At 45.6% G+C, this 14,322-nt stretch overlaps 1 protein-coding gene across 6 annotated transcripts in view; it reads right to left on the reverse strand.

Annotated features, from left to right (window-relative positions):
* Positions 1-14,322, reverse strand: part of TRABD2A (TraB domain containing 2A) — a 125,750-nt gene that overhangs the window by 52,378 nt on the left and 59,050 nt on the right. For 5 of the 6 annotated variants that reach the window (XM_082204962.1, XM_082204961.1, XM_082204963.1 and 2 more), the window contains exon 2: positions 728-1,288. In XM_082204962.1, coding sequence (XP_082061088.1) covers positions 728-1,288 — 561 coding nt within the window. Of the gene's footprint in view, positions 1-727; positions 1,289-2,340; positions 2,584-14,322 lie in introns of those variants that run through there. The other variant, XM_082204960.1, reaches the window with a different exon arrangement.

Consider the following 14,322-nt stretch of genomic DNA (forward strand, 5'->3'; position numbering starts at 1 on the left):
CACTCTCTCTCACTGCAGTGCTGGCTGTGCGAATCCGATCCGAGCCGCTGGGTCGCCGCCCACTGTGGAGGGGGTGGGTGCCAGGCGTGCGGTGCGGAGAGAGAGCGAGGGACTATCTGGGGGAGGGACAGTGCAGCGGCCACCCAGCGCAGTGCTGAGCACTGAGAGAACCACACCAGACCAGACCAGGCAGCAGCAAGAAGAAGCTGGCAGCGGCGGCAGGTTAGGGGGCACAAATTACTTGCCTTTCCCCGGGTGCTGACAACCCACGCTACACCGCTGCTATCAGTGTTACTAAGCACTTTGCCAAATACCCTATTTAAGTTGAAAGCGGCAGTTGCCAATGATTAATTAGGAAGTCAAACACAACATGAGGAAGCAGGCAAAACTCAGCTTTCTGCAAGTGGAGAAGAGATGCATCTATCTACATGTTTCAGTAACCAGAAATTTCAAGTGCTGAGGGTCTTGACAGAGTGTGCTCCTATGGTCCGGACCTCCTAAGGCCGGGACATTTGCTTCTTTGACAAGAAGCAGAGTTCTGGAATCTCCCTAAGGAGCATTCCAGAATTCCAATGCAAGAAGCCAATTCAAATATTTTGCCCGCTTTGTGGTCTCAGCCCCCCAACCTCTGATGAAAGGGGAATGTGGATTGCCAACTAAGAATGGTCAAAGCACAGACTGTAGGATGTATAGGACAGTGGGCGAAGAAATCTTCAGTTTCCCTTACCTGGGAGAAACTGAGGCCGTTCAATGGGTGGCATTGCTCCTCTACTTTTTCCACTGCCCCGGTCTGCTTTCGAAGGCGTTCAGCTTCCTGGGCGAGGTAGAGATCCAAGACAGGCACACCACGTGACTTAATGTCCACCTCAGTCAGAGAATTCACCATCAGCATGACCCATACCGGCCTTTTCCTCTCCCAGTTGCCTGCGATGGCATTGAAGAGATAGTCAGCATACAGGCCTTTGCCCCGTTGGTCTGGAGTCATCCAGGAAGGCATCATGAGCTTGACGTATTCCAAGTGGCGCTTGAGCCGGCGGTAAATGTCCCTGGGGAGCACATCCTGAAGGTTTTCGCCCTGTGGCAGGAGCTGGCAACTGGTAAGAGCAGAGATTGTGTAGGGATCGGTGAGGTCCAATTCAAAGTAGACAATATGGCTCTGCTGGAAGGCCCTCTTGGAGTTGTCAGGGATAAAATCCCAGACCCGGGTATACGGGACGTGAATGGTACCAAAAAAGTAGGATGGCGGGTCTCTTTTTATAGTCCACAGGAAGGAGTTCAGCTCGCTTTGCTGAAGAGAAGGAAACACAACAATGAAAACAGGGCACTATATGGAGAGATAACATGGGAGATCAGTGTCAGTCATATTCAATTGGTGGACAAGTTGTTTGGCTGGGCTCTAAAGTCACTGAGGCAGTAGAGCTAGGCTTTGTGATTGCAGGTGCGGTGCTAATGTTAAATGACGTCAAAACTAGTCTTCCCCCCAAAAAATGAGTGGCAGAAAAAAAGCATCTTACCTAGATATTAGAAACCAGCAACTATTCCCTTAATGACCAGCTACACAAGAGATAGCAGAAACAGAGAAAGTAATCTTTGAGGCAAGCAGAAGAATTGGCTAACTGGTCTAATGCAAGCTGAAGTAAAAATGGACATTTAAAGTTCACGGCAATAAGCAACATACACACATATTTTATATGAAAACAATGCATTTCTCTAGACATATATCCTTTTGATAACAGAAAGGTTGGGGGGTTGTTGTTTTTTGTAAAAGCACAGAAATACCTACCCCCCCCCAAGGTTTTTTAAAAATGTATTTCAAAGAGCAAGAACTTTGGTTTCATTTCAGTAAACGTGCAAGTGATTTTGTAAAACATCAAAGTCCCCAACATTTCCCAATATGAAAAAATTGTGATGCTTCAAACATCCCATATTTACTTTTATTAGTTCAAAAATCTAATACTAAGAGACTAACCTAACTTAAAGGCAAATGATTTTTTTTTAAAAAAAAAAGAAAAGAAAAACAAAACAACTATTTTATGTGGTGATAAGATGAATGAAGATAACTGAAAACCCAGAAAGGCGAGAAGTGTCACCTACCCACTTAAAAGCAAACAAAGAGTCCTGAAAGCCACCACAGGCTTGGAGAGGGTTGGAAGGTCAACACTCCTTTGTTTTAAACAAGCCTGATCTTTATGTGACAAAGAGCACACATAAGGATCCAAGTCTATCTAAAAGACATCGCAGAAAGAAAAGGTATTGCCCCCTGGACCGCTCAGAATTTCATTAACTCCCTTCTCTGTTTTCAAATCTAATGTATTGAAAGCCCCATGATGAGACAAAGACCTGTGTTTGGGATGAATGTCCTATGCAGGGCATTGGTGATGACTGTCAAGACTCTCTGCACTGCAAATTTAAAACTAAATTTTGTGGTTGGGGTGAGGGGAGGGGAGGTCAGTCAGCTTACACCACCAGAACTGCTCTTCCCTCATAATAAGTTTTTTTCTAAACCCTACATAACAAAACAGGGGTGTGAATGGGAGCAAAAGGGAAAAAAAACGAAACCCAAGCAGAGCGCTTAGGTGGGTATCCCTCAAATACTTTTCTATACAGTGGTACCTCGGGTTACAGACACTTCAGGTTACAGACTACACTAACCCAGAAGTAGTGCCTCAGGTTAAGAACTTTACCTCAGGATGAGAACAGAAATCGTGCAGCGGCAGCAGGAGGCCCCATTAGCTAAAGTGGTACCTCAGGTTAAGAACAGTTTCACGTTAAGAACGGACCTCCAGAACAAATTAAGTTCTTAACCTGAGGTACCGCTGTACTTTATAAAGTCAAGAATATTACCACCTTCTTACAACCTGAGGCATAAAATGGGACCTGTGAAACATCTGTGAGACCACAATAAGCAGGTTTACTCACCACCGATTATTTATAAACCAAGAGGCAGCTGTTTCCATCATGATATCTAGCAATAGGACAATTGCCCTCTTAGATAAGGGGCTAGTTTCTCAATGCAGGGGTAAGCCTAAGCCTGGCGTCTACCACTGGTGGGGGGTTCTTATGTGCTCTTCCATGCAGAAAGTCAATAAAAGGCTGACATGTCAGAAAGAACGGTTCTAGCCATAGGCGCCGACTCCATGGGGCCTGAGGGGGCCCGAGCCCCCTCAAAAATTCATTTGGGGGGGGCTCTGCCCCCCAATAATCTCGGACGCCCCTCCAGCAGAGCGCCACCGCCGCCCCTCCCCCAGCCCAAAATGCACAGGGTCGGGCTGCATGCCTCCTGCCCTCCCTCCCGAGCAAAAGCTCCACCCAATTTCCTTCGGAGCTGATTAATAGGCGCAGCACGCTCTCCCCTATTCGCTCACGAGGAGGCGGCGCCACTTTATCTGCATATTCATGAGCTTATTTATTATTCATGAGCTTTCGCGGGCTCCCCCAATATTTTTTATAAGTCGGCGCCCCTGGTTCTAGCCTAGCATTCTCCCCAACATGTTACTCTTCTGTATGTAGGGACCAACTTGCTTTCTTTGATGGAGGGCATTTCCTTTATGTGACACCCCCTCCACACACACACACACACACACACACACACACACACCCCTGCAGATTGAAGTGGTAAAGCCCAGGCTCAAGTTTACCATGCCAATGAGCACTAGGATGCAGATAGGACAAGATGAGGCCAATAGAAGCCAGGTCTCCCTAAGGCTCCAGAAAGTGTCAGCCATTGGCATCTATGGACGGCTGCCAGAGCCTTTAATTTCCACAGCAACATTCTTACAGCAAGGAAGTACTATTTAGGGGATAAAATTATTGTTGCACAAGAGTGCCACATCAAAATCACTTTAATTCTGATTTGCTTGTGCATGACTGAATCTCATCTGCAAAACAGCGACAGTCTGGAAGTGACTTAAGTCATACTTCATATTTTTAGGTGCGCTCCTAAAAACCTGATGTGTGCAAAGGGCCTAAATCTACTTACTTACATCAGGTCCTTAGCCTGGAGGACAAACGTGGATATAGTTTACTTGGCCTTCTCATGTACCAGTCCTACTGAAATGAATCAGTGCTACATATAACTTTCCCCCATTTCATTTTGGCTTGCACACAGGCTTCGAGTGGCCTTTGGCAGCTGAGAGGTGTTCATTCCTTTCGGGGGAAAGCTATTTTGGCTGGCTCACTAATATGTTTTATTTTTTAGGTATTTAAAAATAGATGCAAACCTAATTCAAGCTTTCTACAAAAAAGAAATCCAAAGAGTTCATCGCCTCTTGCTGCCCCCCTCCCCCCACCCACAAGGAAAGGATAAAATAGCATTTCTAGGACCAAAACAGGAAGTAACATTCCATTCTAGAAAGAAACGTTTCCCATGTCATTTGTTGGTAAGTGTATTCAGTGTTGCCGGTTCACAGGAATGTTTGAGAAGCAACAAGCTTTTCTCGTTGATAATCCGAATGGGAACATATCTGAATGTAGTACCCTATAACCTGCCATCATTTTCACCTTCAAAGATAATCTGAAAACTGTTTAGTGGGAAACATTAGAGCTACAATACTGCGTGCCAGTATTATCTAATATGTTGGAGAAGCTTGGGTTCAACACACAGGGCAAATTCCTATGTATCAGGAGGGATGATGGCTGCTTTGCCTGCCATTCCCCACACTGCTCTTCTAAAAGACAACAGTGGGGGAAGTCAGAACATTAGTGGTTCTTTTCACAAAATGTAGTGGAATTAAAAAAAAAAACAAAAAACAGCAACCATGTAGGATGAAGTTGATGGGGGAGAGAAAGCTATATTGCTCTAGGAACCTAATGAAATAAAAAAAATTCAGGTCTTAGATATATAATAAATGTTCATAAATGTACCAAGCAAACATGTACATAAATATATAAACCACATGTCTGGAGCAGCACAGGAAGACCGTCCTGAAACCACTTTGACTGACCAAATCTTTTCTCTGCAAGGAGAGAGGGGGTGAGGGAACCATCTCAAAGAAATGGCCAGACTACCAGGAAAGGCAATCAAATAAGGCATTATCAGATAACCTGGCAGACAGGTTGTTGTAGACCACCTTTTCTGTGATGTATGTATGATGTATGGAGGGGTGGTCTTGAGCTCCAGGGCAGGGAATTTAAAATGTCTATATAAGGGCAGGCACACCTTTGTTCTGGGTCCTCCTCTGTCCTCCTGCATGTGAGGGGAGCACCCTGTTGCAACTGTTGAATAAGGATCAGGCTTACTAGCTGCTTTGCTTCTCAATATTCTCTGGTTGGCCTCTGTTATTTTCTTCTACCGATGGAGAAGAAAGGACTCTATAAAGGCTCTTGTGTCCCCCATAAGGGAATAAGGGCAGATTTTGTTTATTACACTAAGAACTGGCTCTCACAAAGCCAGGGATGGACAATTTAGGAATTTCCTTAACAGAAAAGAAAATGCCGTTTCCAGATGGCCTGTTAACCAAGCATTCGCTTGTCTGCACATAGAAGTTAGCAGACACCAGCTATTTATTGAGCCTTAATTCTGATTTGCACGCAGGGAGAACCCAGGATGTTGTGCCAAGCAAGTATCACCCCACAATTTCCAGTGCATTTTCCTATCGCTCTCCCTATGACCAAAAAAACAAAACAAAAACCCCACCGTCTTTTGGTAAGGGGATGGGTCAGGCTTGGTGTGGAAGAGGGCCAGAGCAACTGTGACACTGCTTGACCTGAATCTGCTACCAAAGGACTGAATCTCATGCCGGAAGAGCCACACCTCTGGAAGCTCCCATAGGTAAAAGTTAATACAGAAGTCCAAGACAACTCACATTATTTGAGAAGTCTGGATTGTATGCAACTGAGTTTTACTCAGAGTAGACCCACGTTAGTTGTGTCTATTGATTTCAATAGGTCTTCTCCAAACAGAACAAGCATTAGCTACAACCTTCTTCAGAAACCAGGAGGTTCTCATCTCTAACGGTGGTGTTGTGTAAGATGGTGAAAAGAATGGGCCTTCTTTGCAGTGGCTCCCTGTCTGTGGAATGCTCTCCCCAGGGAGGTTCGCCAGGTGCCTTCATTATGCACCTTTTGGTGCCAGACAAAAAAAGTTCCTCTTTAACCAGGCCTTTGGCTGGTTGACATCCAATGCCCTTTGAAAATTTGTTGAGGAGGAAGGGGTTATAGGGTTGTTTTTGTTGTTGTTGTTATCACTACTATTACTATTACGTTGCTGCTGCTGCTGTTGTTGTTGCATTTATTTTGTGTTTTTATATTGTAACCGCCCTGAAACCTGTGGGTATAGGGCGGTATGCAAATTAAATAAATAATGTGTTGGACCAGAGTTCAAATCCCTACTCAGCCACATGAAACCCACTGGGTGATCTATTTTTCAGCTTGACTTACCTCACAGTGTTGTTGCGAAGAGAAAGCAGAGAGGGGGGAAAACATGTACTTGAGATCTTTGCAGGGAAGGGGGCATAGAAAGGTAGTTATGATTTGAAAGAAGTGACTGAAACATATAAATGGAGATTTGCTCACTTTTAAATATCAGGTGCCAAACAGAGAGCAAGGCAAGTCGTGCACGGAAGGGAATAAAGGGGTTATGGGAATCCCCCCTTCAGATGACAGGACCATCTTCTCCCTACAGAACACCCTTTCGAGATAATTTTACAAATCAGAATAACAGGCCCAAACGGACCGCAGGGAAGGGAACCCCTGAATCATTTTCCAGCTTCATGATATGCAATGTCCCAGGTATGCAGCAGGCAAGGTGCTGGTCAGGAGGCAGGATGTGGGTTCCAACCTCAAAACAAGAGAGCAAACTGCTGCTGTCCAGCACAGCAAACCATAAAAACATAGCAGACTTACACCTTACATTTTGAGCTTCAGTTCCAAAAAGGTATCCAAGTAAGAAGCACGGACACACATATTGCCATTATTGTATAATGAAGAAGACGACGACGATGACGACGGAACGTTCCTGGCCAAACAAATGTTAGTATGAACCAACTTTAGAAGCCTCTGCCAATGCAGCACACACGAACAACTCTGGCTGTGACCCTGATCAAATGACTCTGACAAATACTGTTTGGTGACTTCCTATTACCTGACAGTTCTGTGAAGCCAAGAAAATTTTGTGTAGGTCATAAAGGAAAGGGACCCCTGACCATTAAGTCCAGTCTGGGGTTGCGGCGCTCATCTCGCTTTATTGGCTGAGGGAGCCGGCGTACAGCTTCCGGGTCATGTGGCCAGCAGGACTAAGCCGCTTCTGGCGAACCCGAGCAGCGCATGGAAATGCTGTTTACCTTCCCGATGGAGCGGTACCTATTTATCTACTTGCACTTTGACGTGCTTTCAAACTGATAGGTTGGCAGGAGCAGGGACCGAGCAATGGGATGTCACCCTGTCGCGGGGATTTGAACCACCGACCTTCTGATCGGCAAGCCCTAGGCTCTGTGGTTTAACCCACAGTGCTACCCGTCTCCCTTGTGTAGGCATAGCCTCCTTTTTATTTAAAACTACACGAGAGGGTCACTTGCTAGCAATGGGGTAGGAGAGACAGTCCATTTCTCCTCCTACTCTACAACAATCATGGTCACACATGCGCACACCCTTCGTTTCGGAGCAGGCACTCAATTCTCTCCAGAAAGTTTGTTCTGCCCTCTTGCATTCCACTTAAGCCAAGTGGCTTAGCTTCACCCGCTGGACAAGCGCTGCAACTGCAGGACACAAGATTCAGGTGGCACCAGGAAGCAACCATACAGCTATTGCAGCAGCATAAGCTACAAGCGTCCAATTTTATTTAAGGGCCAACTCATGGTGCGCTTCCCCATTCAGACAGTGGATGAAGAAGGCTGGCAGATCAACCTCATTCCCCCACAGCTGCCACCATCCATCTGCCCTTCAAGACAAGGGGACAAAGTCAGGCTGAGTGTGTCACTGGCAGCGTTTTAACTTTAAATAATGTTTGCCTTCACTGCAAAGTGGACTGTACTACAGGCTCTCTTGAGGCCATGTCGCCCAGTCACCTCCCATCTAGTGCTCTGGAACTGTGCGCAGTGCTCTGGAAATTATGGATGCTCCACTGGAGGGGGAAGGAGGGGAAATAGCTTTGTGCAGCAAAGGTCTATCATTGGAGCTGCAGATACATACAGTATGAGGTTGGGGCGGGGAGTGGAATGGGAAATATTTGCAGGTCCACTCAGGCAGTGAAGTGCCTAACAACAGCATTACAGTGGTACCTCGGGTTACAGACGCTTCAGGTTACAGACTCCGCTAACCCAGAAATAGTGCTTCAGGTTAAGAACTTTGCTTCAGGATGAGAACAGAAATCGTACAGCGGCGGTACGGCAGCAGCAGAAGGCCCCATTAGCTAAAGTGGTGCTTCAGGTTAAGAACAGTTTCAGGTTAAGAACGGACCTCCAGAACGAATTAAGTTTTTAACCCGAGGTACCACTGTATATGCTGGAATTGCAAGGGCAATGGGCATGGATATAAAACATCACCACCTGCAAATCATGTTAAAGGTAGAACCACAGGGCCAGTTCGAAAGGAGCAACACCAGCCCCACAGCATTTTCAGTGGGGCAGACACACCTCCACAGACATGTCTGGATATTAAGTCAAGCCTTTTTTGGGGACCTCTGGCTCAACTCTCTCTGCAAAACCAGGCTTTATATACTTGACCAATGTTCAATATAATATTGTTAGGGAGCGGCCACCGAGACCACATAACACTGGTCCTGAAAGACCTACATTGGCTCCCAGTACATTTCAATTCAAAGTGTTGGTGCTGACCTTTAAAGCCCTAAACCTGGGGTCAGCGAACTTTTTCAGCAGGGGGCCGGTCCACTGTCCCTCAGACCTTGTGGGGAGGCAGACTATATTGGGGGGGGGGGAGATGAATGAATCCCTATGCCCCACAAATACCCCAGAGATGCATTTTAAATAAAAGCACAATTCTACTCATGTAAAAACATGCTGATTCCTGGACTGTCCGCAGGCAAGACTGAGAAGGCAATTGGGCCGCATCCGGCCCCCGGGCCTTAGTTTGCCTACCCATGCCCTAAACAGCCTCCGCCCAGTAGACCTGAAGGAGCGTCTCCACCCCCATCATTCTGCCCGGACACTGAGGTCCAGTGCTGAGGGCCTTCTGGCAGTTCTCTCCCTGCAAGAAGTTACAGGGAACCAGGCAGAGGGGCTTCTCGGTAGTGGTACTCTTCTAAATGTAGAAGGCAAAGAAGAGAGTCCAATTTAAATAGCACTCAAGCAATAAAGCTCACTGGGAACTAGGGCAGTCATCTGCAGCGGGGGGGGGGGAGGGGGGACTCTTGCACCTTTAATAGCTGTGTAGAAAGCACAGGATCTCACTTTCTGACCTGGCCACCCTACTGGTGACAGCCTGTCCCTCCCTCTCTCTCTAACCTACTTGACCAACCTTCATTTGAAAAAGAGCATGACAAAAACTTAATAAATAAGCAAACATGCTCATCATTGGGTACAATACACCTTTAAGGTCTAGGGTGGTTTTTTTTTTAACTAACCAGGTGAAGCTGGTGCTACTTAGCACAAGGTGAGTGAATGTGAGCATTTACCTTCCATTCTCATGGAAGCAGACTTAACACCAAGGAAAGCTACAGGTGGCAATACCTTTTAATCAGGAGATAATGAGCTGCCTTTGAACACGTTTCACCTCCCACCTATCATTCAGACAGCAATTGCATTGGCTTAATCTATGCTATGGGAAATTAAAGGGGGAGTTTTCAAAACTACAGCTGCAGGTTGAACACAAATGCAGAACCTCACCAAACCCCTGGACCAAATCCCAGCCAAAGTTAAGCACTTCTAAAATACACTTCTCTCCGTGGCAAACCTAAGCAGCCACATAAATCTCTCTGCCGGAAGCCAATCCCCACTAGGGAAACCAAAGCATGGACCTGATTTACCGTACTTACAATAAATAACCAAGAGAATCACCATGAAAGGAAAGAGGAAAACCGTGTTTTATTGCTGTATAGCACACTTTAAAGTCCCATCTATTTAGGTGGAAAAGGTTGGCGCAGGTATTGAATACTGAACCCTTTCCTCTTCAGATAGTAAGTTTTTCACTTGAAGGTCCAGCTTCTGTAATAAAATATGACTTGCATATGGCAAAGGGAAGTCCAGAGGTCAGGTTACCAGACTTCAAGCAAAACAGGTATCAGATTCAGCTGCATCCAAAACGTCACCCTCTGTTTGAAGAGGGTGTGCATGCGCAAACAAAACCCACATGCAAAACATGAAGGAAGCGTTTAATTTCCACTAATTAGCATTCCTATAGCGCCTTCAAGTGTTCAAAGCACCTGACATATAATAACTCCATAATCGTTACAATGTTCCTGCAAAAGTCAGTAATATTATCTCTGTAATCATTACAACGATCCTGTAAATTAGGTCAGTATTTTTATCTCCATGTTGCAGGTGCCAAGGCTAAGTGAGAGCGGCTGGCCTAGAGGTGACGTTATCTCAGTAACCCTTACAACAATCCTGTGAAGTAGGTCAGTGTTATTATCCTCATATTGTAGATGGGGAGCTGAGGCTATACAGTATTGAAAGACTGTGGCAGAGGAAATATTCAAAACTGGGACTTCCTGATTCATAGCCAGTTTATTAGACTGCAAGACCAAAGCTGTACTCCACCTTCCCCTAGTGTAGTCTTGCTAAACAGTGACCACAAGCCTTACCACACAGATTCAAACACAGTGGCTCAAGTGCCATTTATGTAATATACTTGAAAAGGGAGCAATATGTATTAGCAATGTAGCAGGCAATTTCTTCTGTTTTCAGTGGTCCCATGCCTATAATGCCAACCAGACAAGAAGCTTTTCTGCAACACCTTGTGCCCATGCCAGGAAAAGCTAGTCCTCTTAAATTTCTGCAAATCAAGCTGCTATTAAAGGTAGAGGAGCCACACCAATAAATGAAAATGGCAGCCTTAAGAATTACAGGCAAGACTGCAAGGGTGCCTTGGAGGAAGATACTAATGCTACTTTGATGTTGCAGAGCAAGCATCAATGTTCAAAGTAGGCAGATATACAGATAGGGGCAGAATACCAAAAAGATACAGTAGTACCTCGGGTTAAGTACTTAATTCATTCAGGAGGTCCATTCTTAACATGAAACTGTTCTTAACATGAAGCACTACTTTAGCTAATGGGGCCTCCTGCTGCCGCCGCATTGCCGGAGCACAATTTCTGTTCTCATCCTGAAGCAAAGTCCTTAACCTGAAGCACTATTTCTGGGTTAGCGGAGTCTGTAACCTGAAGCGTATGTAACCTGAAGCGTATGTAACCTGAGGTACCACTGTATTACGGAGTTCCTGAGTGATATCTCATCCACTCCATAACTGAATTTAGGACTTCAGTGTAGAATTAGCGGGGTTTGAGAAAAACATTAGATCTGCCAATTTTTCAACCAGCTTATGTCATCAAGGCTTAAATCCTACCCTTGCCTACTCAGAAGTAAGTGCCATTAAATTCAGTGGGGCTTACTCTCAGGTTAGTGGGTTTAGGGATTGCAACCTAAGCCCTTAAACAACAGCTTGAGCCCAGGCATTAGCAGGTGATAATGCTAAAAAGCATCATCTGTTGATTTCTGCAGATAAAAGTGTTGTTAAAGAGTCTTAAGCCAGGCGGGGCACTTTTCTGGTCAGTTAGAAATCCTTCCACCATACAATCAGCATCCTCCCCCCCCCACCCCACTCAAAAAGGATTCCTGACTGTAGCCAGGTACCTCCTTTGATCAACTAAGTGCTTCCACATTTGTGTGCAAACCAGGAGTATAGGAATCTGCTACTCTTGCTTTAGAAAAACAGCATTTTTTTAATGAGTTGTTCCTATACAGATACAATATTCCCAAAAATGTTTCAAACTCAACTGAATTTTGTTTGGGGGAGAATTTGGTACATCTGAGTTCAAAATGCACTGGGGGAGTCTTTGAATAAAATGAGGCAGGTATCTAAACGCACAGAGAAGTTGACAATGCTGTATTATTTTTATGGATACTTTTAAATCTGTTCACCCTGAGAATGTGTGCATGATTCTTGGAGAAATGTACTAGATCCACATCAGTTCTGGTTGGTAAAAGCTACCAGAGAAGGCTGGTAAATACTGGTTGGCAAATACTTTGCTGTATTAAGGTAGCATTTCAACGGTGATGAGGCTTGTATGAAACAAACATTTCCTAGATGTTACTGAACTTACTAGCTATCAACCAGCCTCAGCTATGCTATTCTTGAATAAAGAAGCACAGCATGTGTTGGACTTGCAATTCCAGGGATGTCAGATTACCTAGTTTCTCTTCAGTCTAATTCCCATTCTGGTTCAGGGGAAGAAACTGCTCTGGTCACCCTGATAGATTAGCTTTGCTAGAAGCAAGACAGTGGAAGTAAATCTGCTGACTATGTTGAACCTCACAGCAGCTTTTGATAGAATTAAGCATTGTACTCTTCTCAGCAGCCTGGAGGCACCATCTTACTGCGGTTGGTTCCAATAACTCCTGAAGAGCAAGTTTCAAAGCAGAACTGAAAGACTTGTCTTCATCATCTCTATGCCCTTACCTCCTGGAGGAGTTCTGCAAGGATGTCCCTTTCCTATGTTTTTCAACATTTACATGAAACCACTGGGAAAGGTAATCCAGAGTTCTAGGTGAAGTGTCATCAGGATGCTACCAATAACTAACTTAGTTGGTCTCTAAGGTGCTGCTGGAAGGATTTTTTTTTTTTTATCAGGATGCTAGTAAGGTAAAGGTAAAGGTACCCCTGCCCGTACGGGCCAGTCGTGTCTGACTCTAGGGTTGTGCGCCCATCTCACTTGAGAGGCCGGGGGCCAGCGCTGTCCGGAGACACTTCCGGGTCACGTGGCCAGTGTGACAAAGCTGCTCTGGTGAGCCAGCACCAGCGCAGCACACGGAAACGCCGTTTACCTTCCCGCTATAAAGGGGTACCTATTTATCTACTTGCACTTAGGGGTGTTTTCGAACTGCTAGGTAGGCAGGAGCTGGGACCGAAAGACGGGAGCTCACCCCTTCGCGGGGATTCGAACCGCCGACCATACGATCGGCAAGTCCTAGGCACTGAGGTTTTACCCACAGCGCCACTCGCGTCCCTATCAGGATGCTAGTTATACCCTATTCTGTCTTTCCTCTCAGTCCAATTCTAGGGGAGCTCCTAAATCAGTGGCTGGGACCAGTGAAGGACTAGATGTGAGTTTAAGCAATATGAGAGATCAAATTAGGAATTCCCTGTTCTAGAGGGAATTGCACTCCCCATAAAAGGAGTTGGTGTGCAATCTGAGACTACTGCTGGACTTAGCTTGGCTCCCAGACAGGTGCTTCTGCCCAGCTTCCACTGGTTCGCCAACCATGGTCTTTTATAGAGAAGTTGTACACACCTTGGTTACTTTCAGATTAGACTGCTGTAGCACCCTGCATATGGGCCTGCCCTTGAGAAGTGTACAGAAACTATAATTTAGAATAGAAAACAGCAGCACTGCTGCTGACAGAGGATATGATCACCTGCTTTATCAGTTGAACGGGCTTCCAATTTGATTCTGGGCCCAATTTAAATACACAGTTTAAAGCCCTTAAATTATTTTTGGAACAAGCTTTCTGAAGAATCTCCTCCGGAGCAAACCTATTTGCACACTGAAGCCATCAGGCATGTACTCCATGAATGTTAGTAGCATCCATTGTTTCAGATGCCACCATGGTTGTCCACCATTTTCTGTATGCTTAGAGGATGTATATTGACCCACCGGACGAAAGCAAACACGATTTGATAGTAACCAAGTTCTATTTAAGGCAATGGAATGGAACTGGGGACTAGCTCAAGTCTCATTTATTTCAAGGGAACTACAGTACAGCTTTGCAAACCTGTGCATGCCCAGTGGCGTAGCGTGGGGGTGCAGGGGGGGCCGGCCGCACCGGGCGCAACATCTGGGGGTTAGGGTTAGGGGGCGCAAATCCATGGGTTAGGGGGCGCAAATTACTTGCCTTGCCCCGGGTGCTGACAACCCACGCTACGCCACTGTGCATGCCTCCTTGAGAGTAACTCCCACTAAACTCAGTGGGATTCACTTCTGAATAAATGCACATAAGATAAAGCTGCTGCTTGTGACTAACTTTTGTTGGACTGAGTCCAGTGTCTCTACAGCTTGTTTTGTTAAATGCCAATTTATTTCTGTCATTGTCAACTGCGCTTCCAGATGACCCACACAGGAAGGGCCTAATGCATCATGATACACTGCTCTAATGTCATGTTAACTGTCTCATGCCCCAGTCGAGGCTGCATGGCAATAGATCAATATTAACT

This window comes from Podarcis vaucheri (genome assembly GCF_965113315.1).
Source record: "Podarcis vaucheri genome assembly, chromosome: 17".
NCBI classification, from domain to species: domain Eukaryota; kingdom Metazoa; phylum Chordata; class Lepidosauria; order Squamata; family Lacertidae; genus Podarcis; species Podarcis vaucheri.